At 37.4% G+C, this 20,813-nt stretch overlaps 4 protein-coding genes and 1 pseudogene across 7 annotated transcripts; 3 read left to right on the top strand and 2 right to left on the bottom strand.

The window, feature by feature from the left end:
* Positions 1-110: 110 nt before the first annotated feature.
* LOC106408633 (phosphatidylinositol/phosphatidylcholine transfer protein SFH2) lies at positions 111-1,315 on the bottom strand. Its single transcript, XM_048764382.1, has 3 exons — positions 397-1,315; positions 249-323; positions 111-161 (listed from the first exon to the last, which is right to left on the bottom strand). Exons 1-3 carry the CDS (start codon positions 664-666, stop codon positions 111-113), a joined length of 396 nt encoding a protein of 131 aa, XP_048620339.1. The 5' UTR covers positions 667-1,315.
* A 7,824-nt stretch (positions 1,316-9,139) lies between these two features.
* On the bottom strand, positions 9,140-10,279 carry LOC106411122. The gene has a single exon (XM_013851812.3). The coding sequence runs from the start codon at positions 10,093-10,095 to the stop codon at positions 9,286-9,288; it is 810 nt and encodes a 269-aa protein (XP_013707266.1). The 5' UTR covers positions 10,096-10,279; the 3' UTR covers positions 9,140-9,285.
* Positions 10,280-13,053: 2,774 nt separating this feature from the next.
* Positions 13,054-14,161, top strand: LOC106410768 (40S ribosomal protein S25-4). The gene is made up of 4 exons (XM_013851368.3): positions 13,054-13,227; positions 13,314-13,388; positions 13,571-13,705; positions 13,932-14,161. Exons 1-4 carry the CDS (start codon positions 13,225-13,227, stop codon positions 14,043-14,045), a joined length of 327 nt encoding a protein of 108 aa, XP_013706822.1. The 5' UTR covers positions 13,054-13,224; the 3' UTR covers positions 14,046-14,161.
* A 1,089-nt stretch (positions 14,162-15,250) lies between these two features.
* On the top strand, positions 15,251-18,938 carry LOC106410767 (glucose-1-phosphate adenylyltransferase large subunit 3, chloroplastic). 4 transcript variants are annotated; one of them, XM_048763466.1, is made up of 15 exons: positions 15,251-15,502; positions 16,048-16,277; positions 16,362-16,487; positions 16,567-16,737; positions 16,804-16,896; positions 16,980-17,063; positions 17,143-17,198; positions 17,274-17,367; positions 17,453-17,638; positions 17,735-17,815; positions 17,906-17,992; positions 18,096-18,200; positions 18,311-18,417; positions 18,501-18,561; positions 18,669-18,938. In XM_048763466.1, the coding sequence occupies exons 2-15, from the start codon at positions 16,059-16,061 to the stop codon at positions 18,768-18,770; spliced, it is 1,572 nt and encodes a 523-aa protein (XP_048619423.1). In that variant the 5' UTR covers positions 15,251-15,502; positions 16,048-16,058; the 3' UTR covers positions 18,771-18,938. The 4 variants fall into 4 exon arrangements, with proteins under 4 accessions (XP_048619423.1, XP_048619422.1, XP_048619421.1 ...); XM_048763465.1 differs by having other exon boundaries at positions 17,714-17,815; XM_048763464.1 differs by lacking the exon at positions 15,251-15,502 and adding an exon at positions 15,557-15,727 and having other exon boundaries at positions 17,714-17,815.
* A 486-nt stretch (positions 18,939-19,424) lies between these two features.
* LOC106409232 lies at positions 19,425-20,596 on the top strand (annotated as a pseudogene).
* Positions 20,597-20,813: the final 217 nt, after the last annotated feature.

The raw sequence follows: 20,813 nt of genomic DNA, 5'->3' as shown, positions 1-20,813 counted from the left end.
AAGTTTTCTATCAACAAAACAACTGAGGAAGAAATGGGAACAATCATACAACAAATACAGAGAAAGAGAGAGTCCTAAGCAGAGACAAGACAAGACTTCTAAAGCTTATTTTACAAGCTGGAGGCTGAAGATACTCCACCGAAGCAGCCTTTCAGTAAGAACTGCAAATGCAAAAAAAAGTAGATGAGTATTCGGATATAATCAATCTTTTAAGGTGCTGTAGTTTAATAATGTGTTCTTCTTCTTACCTTCCTCTTCTTTTTCTTTTTCTTGTCGACGAATGCCATCATCTGATGTTGCCTCGTCATTATCTCGTCCAGCGCCTAATTTACACATATAGTAGCAATCACGAAACAGAACAAGAAAACAGGGAGAGAAAAAGAGCTTCGCCTTCACCTTCTTGGTTTCGGACAACTGAAGCTGAAGCTGGTCAACACAACCAAGTGCAGCGTCGAGAACCTTCTCCTTCTCCGGAGAAACCACAACCTGAGCATCCACGGAATCGTATTTCTCCTCAAGATCTGCCATCTTCTTCGCCATCGCCACATACTCCTCCTGCGTCGGCATAACCCTCACTCCGTCTGGGTACACATTCGCCTTGGCGAGTCTCCTTGGCATGTTCTTGGTTAGCCTCATGACTCCCACTATCCACATCAATAGTGCCATCACTACTCCATATACGTACCATTTCCTCTCCAACGACGGATTCACATCCCGGTACAACAATTCTGAAATTTGAAAGTTTACACGGTTCAATAGAATTATTTATACCAGTAACCCCGGTTTTGAGCTAAACCAAAATCAACATCTGCAGCATTCATCTTGCTTGTAAAAAAAAACATGTCTGGATTTCAAAAGAGATTGTTAATTTCTTCACCTTACCCAGGTTATTTTGTTGATCAGTATGAGCAACTATTGTATCCGCCATGATTAAATTCCTGTTGAATCGGTGGACATGTTACATTCTTCTTGTAGATGTTAATGTCATGGAACATGTTACATTCATCTCCAAACATATTACGATAAACAATTTTCCTAACCTTATGATAGTTAATATAAGCCAAAAATATCATAAATCTCACGTTCTGTGTGATTAAAGACTACAAATCCAAAGAAAATATGTATGATCTGTTGGATAAGCTTGGAATACAAGTTTCCTTTTCTTTATTGTGTTATGATTATCTATAAGATTAGGAATATGGTTTTGTGATAATACTAATAGAATTAGGAGTTATCCTGTTCTATATATATGGAGATGCATATTGTGTTGCATAACATAATTTGTGACTTGTGATTTGAGCTTGTGATTGAATAAATAAGAGAGGGACTTCTTATTAAGGTTGTGATTCTTAAAGCTTTGAGATTCTATATTTGGTATCAGAGCCATTACAATAGAAACTTGAAAGCTACAAACATCAATCATGAGCGAAGTTACGGATGCAATCGTGCTGCACAAGGAGAAGGGACCTGCCTCCATAAAATTCCCAATGTTAACCTCTTCAAACTATACCGTCTGGTCTATGAGAATGAAGATAGCTCTTAAAGTCAGCGAGGTATGGGAAACGATTGATCCAGGAGTCAAAGATGAGAAGAAAAATAACATGGCAATTGCGTTCTTATTTCAATCCATACCAGAAGCTTTGATCTTACAAGTAGGAGATTTGGATACAGCTAAAGCGGTATGGGAGGCGATAAAAGCTAGACATGTTGGAGCTGAGAGAGTAAAAGAAGCTAGGTTACAAACCTTGATGGCTGAATTTGATAGACTTAAAATGAAAGACGAAGACACCATTGATACGTTTGTTGGGAGGTTATCAGAGATTACCTCAAAAGCGGCCTCACTCGGGGAGATCATTGAGGAACCAAAAGTCGTAAAGAAGTTTCTTAAAAGCTTACCAAGAAAAAGATACATTCAAATTGTTGCTTCATTGGAACAAGTTCTTGACCTCAATACAACTAGCTTTGAGGATATAGTTGGGAGATTAAAAGCATATGAGGAACGGATAGGAGAAGATGATGAGGAACTTCAAGACGACAAGAACAAACTACTATACTCCAATACAGAATATGATCAGTATGGAGGACGTGGAGGACGAGGACGTGGAGGACGATACAACTCCCGCGGGGGACGAGGCCGTGGTAGGTACAGCAACTTTCAGCAACAAAGGGAAGCATACCGACAAGGCAATCAGCGTGATATCTCACACATTACCTGTTTTAAATGCGATAAACTTGGTCACTACGCAAACGACTGTCCGGATAAGTTACTTAAGTTGCAAGAAACTACTGAGAAGAAAGAGGAAAGCACCGAAGAGGCTGATGAGTTGATGATGCATGAAGTAGTCTATCTTAATGAACAAAAGGTTAATCCAAGCATCTTCGAATCTGACCAGGATAACCAAGATTTGTGGTATCTTGATAACGGAGCAAGCAACCATATGAGTGGAAATAGAAACTTCTTTGTCTCAATTGATGAAAAGGTAACTGGTAAAGTACGTTTTGGAGACGACTCGCGTGTCGACATAGAAGGGAAAGGCTCCATACGGTTTGTCTTTGCAGGAGGCGCTAAGAAGATTCTGAATGATGTATACTATATTCCAGCACTAAAGAGCAATATTGTGAGTTTGGGGCAAGCCACAGAGGTTGGTTGTGAGATACGAATGAAGGGCAACTCACTAATGCTATATGATCGCTCTGGGCATCTTATGATCGAGACCATACGTTCACGAAACCGTCTATACAAGGTTAACCTGCAGACGGACAACATACAATGCTTGCAAGTAGTGACGAGTGAATCATCTAAATGGCATGCCCGACTAGGGCATGTTAACACTGAGACTATGAAGATGATGATAAGAAAAGAATTAGTCACTGGCATTCCTAAGATCATAGTCGGAAAAGAAACGTGTGCTTCATGTTTGCTTGGAAAGCAAAGTCGACAGCCATTCCCACAGAAAACTCAATATAGAGCAAGTCATCTTCTCGAACTCATCCATGGAGATCTTTGTGGACCTATTTCTCCTGCTACACCAGGACAAAAACGTTATGTTTTTGTTCTTATTGATGACTGCTCTCGTTACATGTGGTCTGTTTTGTTAAAAGAAAAGAGTGAAGCCTTTGAAAGCTTCAAACGCTTTAAGACAATGGTTGAACAAGAGACAAAAGCAGTGATTCAAACCTTGAGAACGGACAGAGGAGGCGAATTTACTTCACACGAGTTTGATGATTTTTGCAAGAAGAATGGCATAAAGAGACATCTTACAGCACCATGGTCACCTCAACAAAATGGTGTTGTCGAAAGACGAAACCGAACATTACTAGAGATGACCAGAAGCATATTAAAACATATGGATGTTCCAAATTACTTGTGGGGCGAGGCAGTAAGACATGCTACCTACTTGATCAACCGGCTTGCCACAAGATCACTTAGTGAGAAGACACCTTATGAGGTTTTTCGATCTAAGAAACCAAACATGAATCACTTAAGGGTTTTCGGCTGCGTGTGCTATGCAGCATCTGAGAAAACAGGGAGAAAAAAGCTTGACGATCGCTCTCGACGCTTAGTACATCTCGGCATAGAACCAGGAACTAAAGCCTATCGACTCTTGGAGCCACTAAACCGAAAAATTATAGTAAACCGTGATGTAATATTTACAGAAGATGTGAGATGGAAGTGGAATACAGAGAAACAGAGAGGCAAAGACGATGTTGGTGACTTTGAACTTGAGCTAAAAGGCTTTCTTGAGGATCAAGGTACGAATAATGATGAAACAATGGCGGATGATAATATACAGAACGAAGGAGAGGACGACGAGTATGATGAAACAGAGGAAGATCAACCTCAGCTAAGAAGATCAAATAGAGTAGGCACCAAACCTGCTTACTTAGACGACTACGTTCTTCTACTAGCCGATGCAGAGCGTGAATGCGAACGTCTTCTTGTGATTATTAATGATGAGCCATGGAGTTTCTCTGAAGCTAGTAAACTACAAGTCTGGCTTGATGCTTGCAAGGACGAGATTATCTCGATTGAAAAGAACAACACATGGATCCTTGTTGACGCACCCATGGGAGTAAAACCAATCGGATTGAAGTGGGTCTTTAAAATAAAACGTAATGCTGATGGGAGTATCATCAAATACAAAGCACGATTGGTAGCCAAAGGATACGTTCAGAAACATGGAATTGATTACGATGAGGTGTTTGCTCCGGTTGCTCGAGTGGAGACAATACGACTTATTATTGCGTTGGCCACTGCGTCTGGTTGGGAAATACATCATCTTGACGTGAAGACTGCATTTTTGCATGGAGAATTAAAAGAAGAAGTTTTTGTTACTCAGCCAGAAGGCTTTGAGGTGGCAGGACAAGAAGGAAAGGTGTACAAATTGAGAAAAGCTCTGTACGGGCTAAAACAAGCTCCTAGGGCGTGGAATGTCAAGTTGAATAAGATACTCGTCGGCTTAAACTTCCATCGTTGCTCCAAGGAACCATCTCTCTACAGAAGACGAGATAAGATGAGCCTATTACTCGTAGTAGTATATGTAGACGATTTACTCGTAACAGGTTCGTCGCTAACATCTATAGTCAAGTTTAAGGAGAGTATGGCGGCTGAGTTTGATATGAGTGATCTTGGAAAACTGACATATTATTTGGGAATTGAAGTATATCAGTTTGATGGTGGTATCACACTGCAGCAGAGTCGCTATGCGAGCAAATTGCTTGAAGAGAGTGGTATGGGTGCATGTAACTCAAGCCATGTCCCTATGGACTTTAATGTTAAGTTGTCAAAAGCACCGGCTGAGAAGAGTATTAACGAGACTGATTATAGAAGAAACATAGGATGTCTCCGTTACCTGCTGCACACGCGTCCGGACTTGAGCTTCAGTGTTGGATTGTTGAGTCGTTATATGCAGGAACCAAAGGAGTCTCATGGCGCAGCCTTAAAGCAAGTCCTAAGGTATATACGAGGAACCATATCCCTTGGTATTATGTTTACTCGGTCTTCGAAGCTAGAAGTAGTGGGTTTTAGTGATAGCTCACATAATGCTGATGAAGATGATGGGAAAAGCACAACGGGTCATGTGTTTTACCTTGATGATAGTCCGATAACATGGTCTTCACAGAAGCAGGAGATTGTTGCTCTGTCATCTTGCGAGGCAGAGTTTATGGCTGCCACGGAAGCAGCGAAACAGGCGATATGGTTGCAAGAGCTACTTGGCGAAGTCATGGGAAAGACTTGCGAGAAGGTGAAGTTGAAAGTAGATAACAAGTCTGCGATTGCACTTGCGAGAAATCCTGTTTTTCATGGCCGAAGCAAACATATTCATCGAAGGTTTCATTTTATTCGCGAGTGTGTTGAGAAGGAACAGATCGAGGTAGAACATGTACCTGGCGTTGAACAGAGAGCGGACATACTGACAAAATCGTTGGGAAGAACAAAGTTCGTCGAAATGAGAAACTTGATCGGGGTCAAGAACGTGAATGAAAATGAGCTCAAGCTTACGGGGGAGAATGTTGGATAAGCTTGGAATACAAGTTTCCTTTTCTTTATTGTGTTATGATTATCTATAAGATTAGGAATATGGTTTTGTGATAATACTAATAGAATTAGGAGTTATCATGTTCTATATATATGGAGATGCATATTGTGTTGCATAACATAATTTGTGACTTGTGATTTGAGCTTGTGATTGAATAAATAAGAGAGGGACTTCTTATTAAGGTTGTGATTCTTAAAGCTTTGAGATTCTATATGATCAGTCGCAAGATTTGATTCCATAACCGTGAGATTCAAAGTGTTTAGGTGAGAAAAAAAAAGTTGATCAAAAAAAAAAAAAGGTGAGAAAAAAAAAAAAAAAACATTTAACACCTTTTTTTTACCTGCTGATTAAAAGACAAACCAAGGAGATAAGAAGAGAGAGAGATCGACATAACTCTCTCATGCTCAGACATCTAGAGAGAGAGAGAGAGAGCATTGACAAGGTTTTACCTTCTCTTGAATATTATTGCATAAAATTAGCTTTTTCTTTTTTGCTATTAATTTTTTGGCTTGACTCTTATATTAGAGAAATCATTTTAGTTACTGATATTTCTGTCAAAATAATTTTTAAAACTTAGTCTAAATTTGGTCATATATGCCAGATTTGAAAAGATAAAAAAAATTGTTTTGAGTTAGAAATATTTGTTTTGAAAAAAAACCGAGGCCATAAATGGTTTTTACTTGTAAATAAATAAACAATTAGGGAAATGATATGTATTGTTAAGTTTTTTTGTACAAAGAGATCCTATCTTAGAACACCCACGACAACAAATCCTTAACAACGAATCTTTAACAATAATTTATTATAATAATATGTGGGATCCAAATATTTAAGAATTTGTGTTACAATTGCTTCTTGAAGTCTCAATTTACGGATCTCTTTTCTGACAGTTTCTTTACTGTGCGTAGGCTCCACCGTCGCGTGGGAACCCGTGATTGGCCAATCTTTTTTTTTTTAATTCGGACAAAAAAAAAAAATATTCCAAAAGTTGTTGTTAAGGATTTGTTGTTGTGGGTGTTCTTATGCATACAAGTCATCACCATGGATTTTATTGCCTTTTCACATTAGTAACCGAAAAAAATTCTTCCAAAATAGTTTTTGAAGATAACCATTACTGGTAGTCTCTTAAAGAGTCTCTCACCACTTAATCATTGATGGAAAGTAAAGAAGTAAGAGCATCATTAACGCGCTCTTCTCAGACCATCTCTTAGTTTTATTTGCATTAAAAAAAGGGGAAATTAGATTAAATGCTAAAGACGTTTCTTATTTAGGGGTTACAAGACACGGTCTTCTGAGACACGTGTTGCCCTTTGGGCGTTCATCTCTTTGAGAAGAGAGAGAGAGAGAGAGAGAGAGAGAGAGTTGAAGGATCGATGGCGGAAGGCGTGCGATGATCCCCAGCGACTGAAGAAGATTGCGGCTGATAGTCGCTGTTAATCCGTCGTGTTTTGGAGGTCGCTTCTTAAGACTAACCTTCAGCCACCACCTGCTCCTTCTCTTCGTCTGTCTATTCTCGTTACTGGCGCGGACGAATCAATGTCGGAACCGTCGTGAATTCAGCTCGCAGACGCCACGACGTCGGGGGATTATTAGTTTCTGGCTGTCTCTCTTCGCCGGATTCTTCATCTCCACCGTCTTCTATCTCTGGTCCGAAGACGAAACTGTATGTGAGTGGTAAGCTCCCTTCCCTTTCTCTCTCTGTCTTTGTCTTTTTTCTTCTAATTTTCTTAGATGTCTATGTTTTCAATTCATCTTTTGGTTGGTGTCTAAGTTCTGATGAACTGGTGAATTGGATTTGCATTGTGTTAATGTTCTGTTTATGGTTCTACTATGTTGCTTTGATTCCTTGTTTGTCTACATGAGACTTGATGACAAAGGGTTTGATGTTATGTTTTTTTTTTTTGGACACAAAGGCTTTATTTCCGTACAACTGAAGATAACTTAAGAAAAGCTTTTGAACAATTTGGCAAGCTTACACTTGGTATGCTCTCCCTTGTTTCACTTTCTGTCAGTATCTATTTTACTACCAAGTCTAGGATGATGAGTAAGAAAATCTAAAATGCTAACTCAAGAACGTTGTTGTCAACCACAAACTGATATAAACTGATACCTTTTCTCAAAGTGAACTGCAAAAGAGCGTGTGATCTTGTGTTGGAAGGTTTTGAATGATCTTGCAATGTGACATTCTTGTCAGTCTTTGGTTTCATTACAGGACCTGATCTCGTTCTGTTGTGACCATTTGGTGTCTGACTGATTCTCTTCTTTGTTGTGATTCATCTGTGTTCTTGTAAGGATCTTTTAAGGGAGGAAGACCAGTGGTTATATGAATGATATTCAAGAGTTTGAGCATGTGGTAAGGCCGCCAATGATGGAATCAGACTATCCTTTCCTGGAGATTGAAGAGGTTGTGGCTGGTGCTGATGGAATCAAACTATCCTCATAGCAACTGTGTATGTGCCTACTGCTAAAGGACCTTTCCTTGAGGATCTTTCTCGCTTTGTGGTGCCTCCAAAGAAGCCAAGCATAGCTGAGGAGCCTGCAACATCTCTGTCTCCGTTTTCTACGGCTCGTGTATCTCACAACACAGATAACTCTTCTTCTCTTACCATTCTTCTCATGTTCAGAAAATAATCAAAAACTTTTTATATATTTTTATCACAAATTCATACATTTTGATCACAAATTCATACATTTTAATCACAAATTATACAATACTCAAAAACAATGTTTAATTTTTTTTAAGAAACCCTAAATAAAAAACTCCCATTGGAGCACAAAAATGTTGATGTCTTTTAACTAGGTTTCTTAAGTAAAATTTAATATTTAAAAATTATTAAGAGATCCAAAGTGGGTTTTTGGGTTAATGATGCTCTAAGAGAGATAATAGAGAAATGAAGGAGAACGGAAGAATTGGTCTCTTGCTGAAGGTACTTGTGCACAATCATAAGAGTGATTCTACAGGTGTAAATTTTGTATTGGTAGAATCAATTCAAAAAAATAAAAGTTAATTAAATGTTTAAAATGACCATATTTGTTTCTTGTAAGAAATTGTTTTAGTCTCTGCCCACTGCAAATGCTCTAACAACACAAATAAATGGTAGATAAGAGCATCTGCAACAATGATTCTTAACAAAGAATCTTTAGTATTAAGTTATTATAATAATCTGTGGGGCCTTTAAAATTTAAGAATCTGTGTCAAATTAGTCTCTTGCAGTCCCTAGTTAAGGACCAATTTTCCGACAGATTTGTTACCGTGCGCGGGTCCCATCGCCACGTGGAAATCCGCGATTTGCTCTTTTATTATTTTATTTTTATTTTTTTTAAGCTGAAAATAAAATTAAAATAATCTAAAAAACTTACTTGGGTTATCGAGCCGAGAGTATCGGAGTTGCTGATGCTCTACATTACAGAATTATCAAACTATACAAAGCAAAAAAAAAGCTACAAAACTCATTAGATAAATGAAAAAGGTCTCTAATCACACACAAGTATCTACCTCCACAAAACTAAATAGTTAAACTTGTTTCCGTTAAACAAAAACCAAACGTTTATTCTCTACGCACACCTTTGTTGAAAATGGTTCACCTACCACATGGCGATAGTTGAAAAAAAAAATACTCTGTTTAGTTTTCCAAAGGTAACACAAAGCTAATCCGCAACGTAACATGATAATTTAACGTGAAGGGTATTTGCAAAAAACTATCGTTATTTGGTTGCAGTTTTAAAAATCTAAATAGACACAAAACTAATCATCATTCTGATTTCTCCTCTGCTTGGCAATGAAAGACTCGATCTTGAATCGGAGTTCGTCGTCAGAATCAATTCTTTCAGAAGACGCATCCGTCTCCGATCTCCTTAATCTTCCACAATAACTCTTCTTTAAACCCTCCATATTCTCTGACTTGCTTCGTTGGTAACTTTGAATTTGCTGCCTCTCCTCAGACAAACTCTGTTTCTCCATATTCTTCACAGTTGTCTCCTGAGGCTCAACTATGCTTTGTTTCTCCATCTTCTTCACTGAAGTGCTCTGTTTTGTTATGCCTCTTTTCACTCTCTTCTCAGAAATGCTCTGTTTTGCTACGTTCTCAGTTATGTTCTGTGTTTCTTCCTCTGCTTCACTCTGTTTTGGTCTGGTTTCGGTTATGCTCTGTTTAGCCTCGTTCTCTGCTTCGCTCTGTTTTGCTCTGTTTCTCATCGCGGACCGTGGAACTCCTTCTCTCCTTGAGCTCTCCCGAACAAACTCCACGTAAAGATCGTTGCTTTTGTACTTCGAAACAGCTTCTTGATTCCAGAGAAGGCCGGAATTCGCGATTAGAGTGATGACTATCGCGTTTCCTACAAGAAACGCGAGATTACGGTTTGCGAGAATAACCGCAGCGACACCAGAATCATGAAACGTCACAACGAGCTGGTAGCAGAGCTTAGAAACCGTAACCAGAACAACAATTGTCTCGATCGCCCGAGAAACGATATCCAAGATTATCTGAACACGAGACTTTTTGGCAAGCCTCTTTGTCTTTCTTGGTTTAGTTTTCTGAGTGGTAAAAGAATCCATATTTGTGAGGAGAAGAACCGAACAAGCAAACAAAAACTAACAGAGAAGGTTTGATCTCTATGAGAAGAAGAGACCAATTTGTATTCTCAGTTTAGATTCATGTAGAGAAGTTGAGAATCTACTCTGAGGAGAATATGTTTTTTTTTTCTTTCTTTACTTTGTTTCTTGAGAGAATTTAGCTTTGATCTATGTGAGTATTTATATAGTGTCCACTCAGTGCGCTTGATAATTTTTTACTTTAATTTCTTTCAGCAATTTTTTAATAAATAAGCTGATACTACAACTCAAGAACAAACAGTAAATTTGATCAAAAAAAAAAACAAAAAAACAAACAGTAAATATAAATGTATTGCATTCTACAACAAAACGCGGTTACTATTGTTTTTTGCATTCATTAAATGTTAAACGTGGTATAAATTCTCTTTACAGGAAATCCTGCACAGCTTCATAAGATTTTCTTCTCTAAAATAAAAGAAATTTTATACCCATGCATGGTTATTTAAAACGATCACTAGGAATTGATAACTATAGGAGAAGATTAAGAGCATGTTAATTACAAAATTCACTTCTTAGAAGAGCATCTTACGTACAACTGCTTAGTAATTGCTTGTTACAAAAATCTTATATACAATAGATTAATCAGCTGTGGAAAATTGTCATTAGTTATATCCTACTAGACTCTAAAAGGCAGAAGGAAATATTTGAGAATTTTTTCCAGCAAAAAAATATTAGATTAAAATCAATACTTGTATTACTTTTGATTGAAACAAAACAAAAGCAAGCCTCGCACTATGTTAGTGACTTAGAGGTTGATTGGTTCGTGGTTTGGTTGCTGTGGACAGCAAAAAATATTTCTACAGCCACAATATTTAACAATCAAGCTTTGCTTTGATTTTTGAAACCTACAGCTTCGTTTCTTTTTTTTTCTTTTCTTTTGGCTGTATACACTAATATTTCCACAGCAAAATAACAGTGCTTTAGAAACTTATTAATAAATCTATGAGTTTTGGGTCCGATTGGTAATGGCTGTAGCTTTAAAAATTTTGCTGTAGAAAAAAATCTGTAGACTTTTTGCTGTGGTTTTAGATTTTATTGCTGTAAAATTTTATGGAAAGCACTAAAAAATTGCTTTGGATATTTGGCTCTGCAGAGCATTTGTACAGCTGTAGGTTATTTTAAGAGCTGTGGGGGTTGATTGGTAACTGCTGTGATTTCATTTTTTGATTGTAGAAATATTGCTGTGGTTTTTATTGCTTTGGCTTTAGATTTTTAATTTTTAAAAGTCTTTAAATATGGGCTGTAGGTTTTTGTCTCTGTAGAGAAATTGTAAAGACATAATTTCAAAGAAGTGCTGTGGATTTTATAAAAAGACTGTGAACTTAAAAAAAAATAGAAATCAAGATTGGTGTAGATTTAGTGCTCTAGAAAGAAATGAGGCTGTAGAGAGCACTCACAGCCACTACCAATCACACCCGTGGTTTCAAAAAAAAAATTAAAGCTTGATTGCTCTGAATTTGGTGCTGTAAAAATAAATAGGGCTGTGGACAGCACCTACAGCAACTACCAATCACCTACAGTAAAAATAAATGGTGCTATAACATACAAAATCACAGCAAAAAACTTACAGCTACAGCAAAAAAATACACAGCATAAATTCTACAGCAAAAAACTAAAATCATAGCTGCAACCAATCATACCCTTAGTCCATTTTGTATTTAATTTAATAGTCCATTAAAGCAGCTGCCGTGAATTGATATGTGAAAATTACTTGTAGCACGTAGTATTTATTAGTTGATATTCATAAACTTTATTGTAAAAGTTTTTAGGACTTGAATAATCAGTACAACAAAGCATGCCCACTGTGACACTATGCCGTAACAAATTATTATCTAATTTGTTGTGGGATATATATTATGAATTAGAAATACGCATATTTTTCGGTTATATATTAGGCTAGACTTGTATATATTATGGCCAATATGAACTTTATATATGATGTGTTTGTCTCGTGGGTTAACTCATATCATATAACAAAAATATCAGCACTTAATATACATTTCACCAGATGTCATGTGAGGAAATTGAGAAATAAATAAAAATATAAGTTGCAATTACTTCTTCATTAAGAGATGGAGAAGTGGCTTGTAGGTCAAAAAAACCTTTGTTGTTTCTTTAGTGTCTTGTCTCTTTCTAACCAAAAGCATAGACTCATGATTTAAAATTTAAAATTTTCATTATTGGATACACTTTGACAAAAGCTTCAGTTCCTTTATCAAAAAGTTTAGAGGAGAATTCATTATTGGTGGTGTCTTCGTTGTTTCATGACATCCACAAGTGTAATGTGTCTTCGGATTTTGATCGGACCGTTCATAACTTCTCCTATTAATGCCAGTAGAAAGAAGATCACACAAGTTGCTCAAAGAAAAAGAAGAAGATCACATATATCGCCCAATTATCTACATACTAAATCTTTGATTTTTACCGTCATACGTGAATTTTCATAAATTATATAGAATTGTCGACTGTAAAATCGTTTGTAATATTTTTCCAAATTTGTAATAGCATACATATACAACGTAAAAAAAATCTTTGTTTTTGGTCATTATTATTCCCTGGCAGCGAATATTTATTGTGAAGTCTTTTGGTCAAATAAAATGTGAATTATAACCATGTTTAGACATACAATTTTTTTTTTCTTGATAAATCCTATCGGCTATCCGATCGGCCGGGGAGACGACATACAACTTATTTACAGTCGATGTTTTATTGGTTTAGTCAATGTGTTTGATACTACGAATAATAGATCACCATTTACCAGGTAGAAGGTAAGTCCATCGAAAATGTTTATTAATTATCGTCTCATTTTTTAAGCTGTACACTTATGTCTTAGTATGGTTTTTCCACCTCATGCAAGACAATCCTAAAGATTATATGGGCTTCAGTTGAACAAAAAAGACATTAATATGGGCTTTTTATTAAAACAGCCCGCAATACACATTAAGGTGAAACCTCAGGAAACCTAGAGGTTATAAGAGCAAACCCTAGAACGATCTCTACCTTAGCCTCCTTCTCCTCTTCTTTCACCACCTCTAATTCGCCGTTAGCTCCTCCGTCTCCGTCCAAGTCAACATGGTATCTCTACGTTTCTTCCCTCACTCTCTTTAAGCAGATCCATGTTTCTTCTTTCTCTCGTCTGAATCGTTATATTCATCTTACAGGCGCCGAAGAAGGACAAGGTTCCGCCGCCGTCATCTAAGCCTGCGAAATCCGGAGGAGGGAAGCAGAAGAAGAAGGTTCGTTTTCTCTCAATCCTGCTCTGGTTCCATACATATATATATATATATATGCATGTCAGCTACATGTAGCTTCTGCGAAATGTGATGTTTAATTTAGCTGTTCACATGATGAGGGCAACATTGTTTTGATATTGTTATTGGATTTTCATTTTTTTGTTGTTGAATGTTGTGAAAAGCAGAAGTGGAGCAAGGGAAAGCAAAAGGAGAAGGTGAACAACATGGTCTTGTTTGATCAGGCTACTTACGACAAGCTTCTCACCGAAGCTCCCAAGTTCAAGCTCATCACCCCTTCCATTCTCTCCGACCGTATGAGGGTATGTTTATTACCCACTTCTTGTCTCTTTAATTTTACTAGTTCTTGTCTCTAGTATGATCCTGGTTAGTAATATGATTTTATTCATGAGACTGGGTTGCTTCAACATTTTAACTAAGTAGATTAGATAATTAAGTTATCAATCTCGATCTTGTCTAGAACTTCAAAAGTATATTTATTATTATTATAACACTGTAATCCGTATTGAATAATGTTGAAAAATGCAGATTAACGGGTCTCTAGCAAGGAGGGCTATTAGGGAGCTGATGGCCAAAGGTGTGATCAGGATGGTCGCTGCTCACTCGAGTCAGCAGATCTACACTCGTGCCACCAACACCTAATATGTTTTTGCTCTTTGATTTTCTTTTTTCTTACCTCCTTTGTTTGGTTCTTCAAGAACTTGTTAAGATTCTTGTTTTCGAGATATTTGCTAAATTCTAGTTATCCATTGGCTCCTCGTCGTAACATTTTCTTCAACCCGTAAGCACCAGTTCCGATTTGATGCATCAATCAATTTTAAAAAACTTTTAATTCATTATGAATGAGAATTGCACTTAGTTTTACGAAATTATCCGAATAGAAATAGCTTAACTGAACATAATTATAACTAATACGCTAATTAATTTCAACAAGAAATGGTTCATAAATAAAATAAGAAAATGTTAGTTCATATAGTACGACTCGGTTACTCACACCTTTAGAAATGAAAGTGTCCAATGATAAGTTTCACGGTCACGTAGATTGTATACATTTGTCTTGTAACCAAAGACTTCTAGTGTTTATATTTAAGCTAATTGGACTTACGCTTGAGTGTAGATTTTTAAAAGTAATTGTCCGACATATAAGCATTATCCTTGCGTGATGGGCCCTTCCATCTCGCCTTCTCCCCCGTTAATCAAAGGGGCCATTGCTATTCTAATCAAAAAGTAATTCCTACAAATTACAATTTGCATAAACATCGCCCTCGACAAATCAAACTTTCTCCTTGGACGTTTATTATTGCAAATCCTCCCTTAAAACTTGTAACCACTATAGGAGTAAATCTCATAGAGATTCTATAACATTTTTGGCGCGATATGACGTGTACGGACGATATAGCGCACCTCTAGACTGGGCCAATGGGAATAGAATGGGCCTGGGCCCACATACAAGTAGACAGAACTGTTGTCGAGCGCCACATGTCCCGAGGCAAAAAGTATGGGAGAAAGGAGAGTCGTTCATTTTGGTTCAGTGACCTTCATTGTCAGACACAGACACCTATGCCTTTGTTTGGTAACATTTCACATGATCTTTGTGAAAGATGATATTATTATTTTACTGTTTCAAATTCAAAATAAAAGATTCACTTGTACAAAAACTACAATATTCTTTATAATTTATTTCTAGATAAAATATATACGGAGAACGTGGTGTATCCTAATTGTTCTAATAATAACTAATTTAAATCAGATATTTTAGATACAATCGAGAAGCGTAGATATTTTTAGTTTTTTTACTTACTAAAAATAAAATTTAAGAATTGAGCACCTTTTTCTAATGGGAATAAGAGAATACAACAAACTCAAAAACATAAACAAAAAAAAAAATTATAACCAGAAGATGAATTAAAACTGTAATTTCCTGCTTTGAACAGAGAGAAAGAGAGAGAGAGGAGATAAAAAAAAATACAGAATAAATAAGAGATCAAGCTTTGGAAGCTCCTCACTGATCACTTCGCCTCGTTCTCTCCTTTGGGTGCATGAAAGACATATCACGTTAAATCAAAACCAGACAATACGAATAAGGTCTTTACATTCTGGTTAGTTCTCTCATATGTTCCATCTTCTTCTAGATATATCTCTGTCTTGTGTTAATGATTGTTTCGTTTTTTTTTTAACTATCTGCGTGTGTTAATGTATAAATGTAAGGTTTTCATAAAGTTTTCACCTTTGGAGGTTTCCTATTATTCATTCTCTCATGATACGATTTTGTCTCGCTTTTAATCAACGTTACATGGAGTTTCTTCTTCAGAACTGGGTCAAAGGTCTCTTTTTTCCCCCGGAAAACTCTTTCCTTTTTGGAAAATTTTGGCCATGAACATGTCAGTTTCCTTCCGTTTTTTTTTTTTTTTTTTGTGATCCAGTGATCTGATAACTTACTCGGACCCAGACACTTGTTCGGTTCATTTTAAAAGTTATAATCTCCTTTTTAGGCAACTGTTGTTGTTTCTGTGTTTAAAAAGATTTTGTTACCTACTTACCTGCACAAAAGATGAAGAGATACCCTCGCTTGGTACTTGGTTACAGTATTTGTGTGTTGTTTCACTTTACTTGTTTTACTAACAAGCTTTACGATTCTGTCCAGTTTCATTCCAGATGGATTCTTGTTGTTATTCGGGTTTGGGGACAAAGACTGTCTTGTCCAAAGACGGTTACAAGAATGTAGAGAACAGATTCTGGGGTGAGAAGATCAAAGGAAGCTTCTCTAAACCTTTTGCTTCAGATTCAAGTTCCAAGGAGTTCAGTTTCCGAAAATCGTCGAGGCCAGGTGTTGCTTACGCGGTTGCTACTTCAAAGAATACTAAAGAGGCTTTGGTAGGTTAAATGATTTAGACTCATCCAAAAACTCTTTGTCTTTAGAGAGTTGCCTTAAATTTTATTGTTTTTATGGTTTTGCAGAGACTAGAGCCTTCGATGTTGGGGGAGAGAAGAAAAGCAGATCCCAAAAACGTGGCTGCAATCATTCTGGGAGGAGGCAACGGAGCTAAACTCTTCCCTCTCACCAAGCGAGCTGCAACACCTGCTGTTAGTAATTTATTACTCATCAAAAGAAAAGTTTTTTTTTTTTTTTTTCTGATTCTTCAAACAATATTTTTTTTTGCAGGTTCCTGTGGGTGGATGCTATAGGATGATCGACATCCCTATGAGTAATTGCATTAACAGTTGCATCAACAAGATCTTCGTGCTCACTCAGTTTAACTCGGCTTCCCTCAACCGGCACTTGGCTCGTACTTATTTTGGGAATGGCATCAACTTTGGAGATGGCTTCGTTGAGGTAATTAGAACAATATGCTTTCTTTTCTCCGGAGTCAAATATATTTAAGCAAAGGTTTGGCCATAGGTTCTAGCTGCTACACAAACTCCTGGTGAGGCAGGGAAGAAGTGGTTTCAAGGAACAGCAGATGCTGTCAGAAAGTTTCTCTGGGTGTTTGAGGTATGAAAGAACTTATATGATCATTACTTTGTGATTCTTTGAAATGGTCTGAATGAATCAGTTGGTTTTTGTTAATACTGTAGGATGCTAAGAACAGGAACATTGAGAATATTATTATCTTGTCTGGAGATCATCTCTACAGAATGAACTACATGGACTTTGTTCAGGTAAAATATGATAATTAACAAAGTTTCTCTTTAAACTATTTTTTTGCTGACAAACTCTAAACACTATGCATTTAAATAGTACCATGTGGATAGCAACGCGGATATTACTCTTTCATGCGCGCCAGTGGGTGAGAGGTTAGTTTCTGTAAGCACTATGATGTGCCTTTTGGTTTTTGAGTTTGTGACATTGGTTTGCTTTGGTTCATTCAGTCGTGCATCGGATTATGGACTTGTGAACATTGATCGAAGCGGACGTGTAGTCCATTTCTATGAGAAACCTACTGGCATCGATCTCAAATCAATGGTAATCTTCTTTTTTTTTTTATCTCCAAATAAAAACGAATATTATGTTCTGTTGTTGTTTGACACGGTTGTAATGTTGGATGCAGCAAAGTGATACGACAATGCTTGGACTGTCTCAACAAGAAGCAGTGAAATCTCCGTACATTGCATCAATGGGAGTCTATTGTTTCAAAACCGAAGCTTTGCTGAAGCTTCTGACAAGGCGATATCCGAGTTCCAATGACTTTGGCTCTGAGATTATTCCTGCTGCTATAAGAGATCACAATGTTCAAGTAAGAAAAAAAGAAAAGAAAACTCTTTTCTGTTTTAAACAATTTCATGAGTTTTTTTATTGGAAAATGATTCAGTCAAAACTGTCTTTTGTTAAGGGATACGTCTACAGAGACTACTGGGAAGATATTGGAACTATAAAGAGCTTCTATGAAGCTAATCTTGCTCTCGTTGAGGAGGTTTGTTCGATATTCAATCAATACTCAAAAAATGTCTCTAACTTTTGATCTTATGTCTCTGAACTTTTGGTTCTCTTGTTGTTATTGCAGCATCCCAAGTTTGAGTTTTATGATCAGGATACACCTTTCTACACTTCTCCTCGGTTTCTACCTCCCACCAAAACCGAAAAATGCCGCGTAAACATTTTGCTCTTTATTCACCAAACCCTCTTCTTTGGCCTGTGATTGATAATAAGTCTTGAATCACCAATGAGTTTGGTTCCTTTGATCCCTTGTGCAGATAGTGAATTCGATAATATCACACGGATGTTTCTTGGGAGAATGCAGCATCCAACGTTCCATCATTGGTGAAAGGTCACGTCTTGACTATGGTGTTGAGCTTCAGGTCTCTGTGTAAAAAAAAAAAAAAAAAAAAAGACTACTCAGCTTTGATAGTGTTGTGACACATTATTGGGTTCAAAATCTGACTCTAGTGTTTTTCTTCTTCTCATGCAGGATACTTTAATGCTGGGAGCGGATAGTTACCAAACCGAGTCTGAGATAGCGTCTCTGCTAGCGGAAGGCAATGTTCCAATTGGCATTGGCAGAGATACAAAGATCAGGTAAGTGTCCTTGTGTCATTCTTCTTCTCAGAGGTTTTAGTTCCTAAAGTCTAATGTTTTATCTTCTTTTTGTTACACTGAAGGAAATGCATCATAGACAAGAATGCAAAGATCGGGAAGAACGTGATGATCTTGAACAATGACGTACGCTTTCTTGTTCATTATTGATTATTTACATTTTTTTGCCTTTGCTGATCAAGTCTTCTGAGTGATTCAACATTATCAACGGGTTTGTGTGGGTTTGGTTTCAGGATGTGCAAGAAGCTGATAGGCCAGAAGAGGGGTTCTACATTAGGTCTGGGATCACTGTGGTTGTGGAAAAGGCCACCATTAAAGACGGCACTGTCATATGAACAGCGGAGTGATCTGATTGAACACTCTGGTCCAACGATCTAGCCGGACGTTTTTGAAGTGAAAACAGAGAGAGAGAGAGTATATTGCTATGTAAATTACTTGAGAGTTTGGAGTCTTTAGAACCAAAACAAAGTTTAAGCTTTTATAATAAGAGTGATCTATATCTATCTTTTTTTTTTTTTTTTTTTGTCAGCTACCCATCTAAGCTAGATCAACCGGTGGCACACGAGCCGATCTTCCGAGGAGCAGTATCTATCGTCTCTTTTTGAATACATAAAATCTATCTTTCGATTTCGTGAATGTCAAAGTCTTTATTTCCATAGTATTCTCACACATTCAAAAACAAACGCGAAACACATAAAATTAACAATGATTAACATGACTCGATCTGTATTCTCATCACAGAGTAGCAGTGGCAACAAGAACTTGTGATAAAACACATTGAATGGTGGGTGTGTCTAACTTTATCGGTGCACTCTTACGTAAATAAAAAATATATAAATAATAACCCAACCGAGGAAACCAAACAAAAGAGAAAAAATCAAATCGTTTTAGGGGGGGGGGGGGGGTTCAGATCTACTCGGTTTTGTGGATAGAGAGAAGCAATCAGCATTTTTCATCATTCTCTATCATCATCATCATCTCCCGTAAGTCCTTTCAATCTTAATGATCTGAGATTTCGATCGATCGATTTTGTTTGGAAACGTTTTGCTCTGTGAGAGTTTGTTTTCGCTTCTGTGAATGCTTGTGATGTGCTCTTACTGTTTTTGGTACGGTTTCAAATATCAACACATGAGATCAGATGGACGTAAGCGGAGGAGGCGATAGTGTGGCAACGCCTGTTCAACAGAAAGCGCACGAGGCCTGGAGGATATACCAGCACTACCTCGACAAGACTACTCCTCTTCCCACTTACCGGTGGATTGCTATGCTACTCTTGTCGTCGCCCTTGCCTTCTCTTTGAGGGTTTTCTACATCCAGGGCTTCTACATCATCGCCTACGGTCTTGGAATCTACCTTTTGAATCTCCTCATCGGCTTCTTGTCTCCTCTTGTTGATCCCGAGGCTGCTGATGGACCTTCTCTTCCCACTAGAGGTTCTGATGAGTTTCAAGCCTTTTATCCGCCGTCTCCCCGAGTTCAAGTTCTGGTACTTCTTTTACCCTTTCCTGATAAAATGGTATAGGAATGCTTTTTCTTGTCTCAATCTTTTACTATCTCTCTCTCTCTCCAGGTATTCAATGACAAAGGCCTTCTGCATTGCGTTTGTGATGACATTCTTCTCGCTGTTTGACGTTCCTGTCTTCTGGCCTATCCTGCTCTTTGTTCTCACCATGAGACGCCAGATCTCTCACATGATCAAGTACAAATACATCCCTTTCAGCTTCGGCAAACAGGTCAAAACATCATCTGGCTAATTCGCATTTAAAAGTCTTTTTTTATTTTCTTGGTTTATATATTTTTACTAACTAACTCTTTGGTTTGTGTTGCAGAAATATGGTGGACGGAGTAGTAGCACCAGCAGCGGCTCACGTGCGGAGTGATCCTGGCCCCTTTTTTCTTTAACTAAAGAAAAAGTAATTTGTTGTTAGAAAACCATTTTGGACTACTGACAGACAGATCTGCTATGCAGCTACAAGTAACAATTAGATGGGTAAACGTAAACACACCAGAAGAAAAAAACAGGATGGGACTAAATTTTGTTTTTTTTTCTTTCTTTTTTTTAGCTCGGAGAAAAAATTGTTCGTTGTATGTATTATTTGTTTTGTTGCTTTACTGTTTTGCAAATAATTCTACCAATGAATTCGGCTTCAAACTGGACTAAACACCTCGCATGACCCTCTGTGCTTAAATTGTTTTACAAATACCATTGCAAGACATCGATTAACCACCAGTTTCTGTGTGTGTTTAAGTCGCATAATAATATACAAATGAGTGTGTTTATTTCCAACTCCCAAGTCCCAACATTGGTGGTAATCAAGGTTTTATTGGGCCCTTGTAAAGGCCTAGTTATCTTAGTAGAGTCGGCCCCTTTTTTAGTAC

Source organism: Brassica napus, chromosome C7, assembly GCF_020379485.1.
Source record: "Brassica napus cultivar Da-Ae chromosome C7, Da-Ae, whole genome shotgun sequence".
Lineage (NCBI taxonomy): Eukaryota > Viridiplantae > Streptophyta > Magnoliopsida > Brassicales > Brassicaceae > Brassica > Brassica napus.
Note: the sequence above shows the minus strand (reverse complement) of the source record. Positions and strands in the feature narration are given on the sequence as shown.

Excerpts from the sequence above, each read along its gene's own strand:
- LOC106410768 (XM_013851368.3), top strand. Across the intron at positions 13,389-13,570 it reads GAGGGAAGCAGAAGAAGAAG|AAGTGGAGCAAGGGAAAGCA; the intron begins GTTCGTTTTCTC and ends TGTGAAAAGCAG. Across the intron at positions 13,706-13,931 it reads TTCTCTCCGACCGTATGAGG|ATTAACGGGTCTCTAGCAAG; the intron begins GTATGTTTATTA and ends TGAAAAATGCAG.
- LOC106411122 (XM_013851812.3), bottom strand. The coding sequence starts at position 10,095 with ATGGATTCTTTTACCACTCAGAAAACTAAACCAAGAAAGACAAAGAGG.
- LOC106408633 (XM_048764382.1), bottom strand. The coding sequence starts at position 666 with ATGGCACTATTGATGTGGATAGTGGGAGTCATGAGGCTAACCAAGAAC. Across the intron at positions 324-396 it reads AGTTGTCCGAAACCAAGAAG|GCGCTGGACGAGATAATGAC; the intron begins GTGAAGGCGAAG and ends TGTGTAAATTAG. Across the intron at positions 162-248 it reads AAAAGAAAAAGAAGAGGAAG|TTCTTACTGAAAGGCTGCTT; the intron begins GTAAGAAGAAGA and ends TTGCATTTGCAG.
- LOC106410767 (XM_048763464.1), top strand. The coding sequence starts at position 15,661 with ATGATACGATTTTGTCTCGCTTTTAATCAACGTTACATGGAGTTTCTT. Across the intron at positions 16,278-16,361 it reads AGAATACTAAAGAGGCTTTG|AGACTAGAGCCTTCGATGTT; the intron begins GTAGGTTAAATG and ends ATGGTTTTGCAG. Across the intron at positions 16,897-16,979 it reads AGTTTCTCTGGGTGTTTGAG|GATGCTAAGAACAGGAACAT; the intron begins GTATGAAAGAAC and ends TTAATACTGTAG.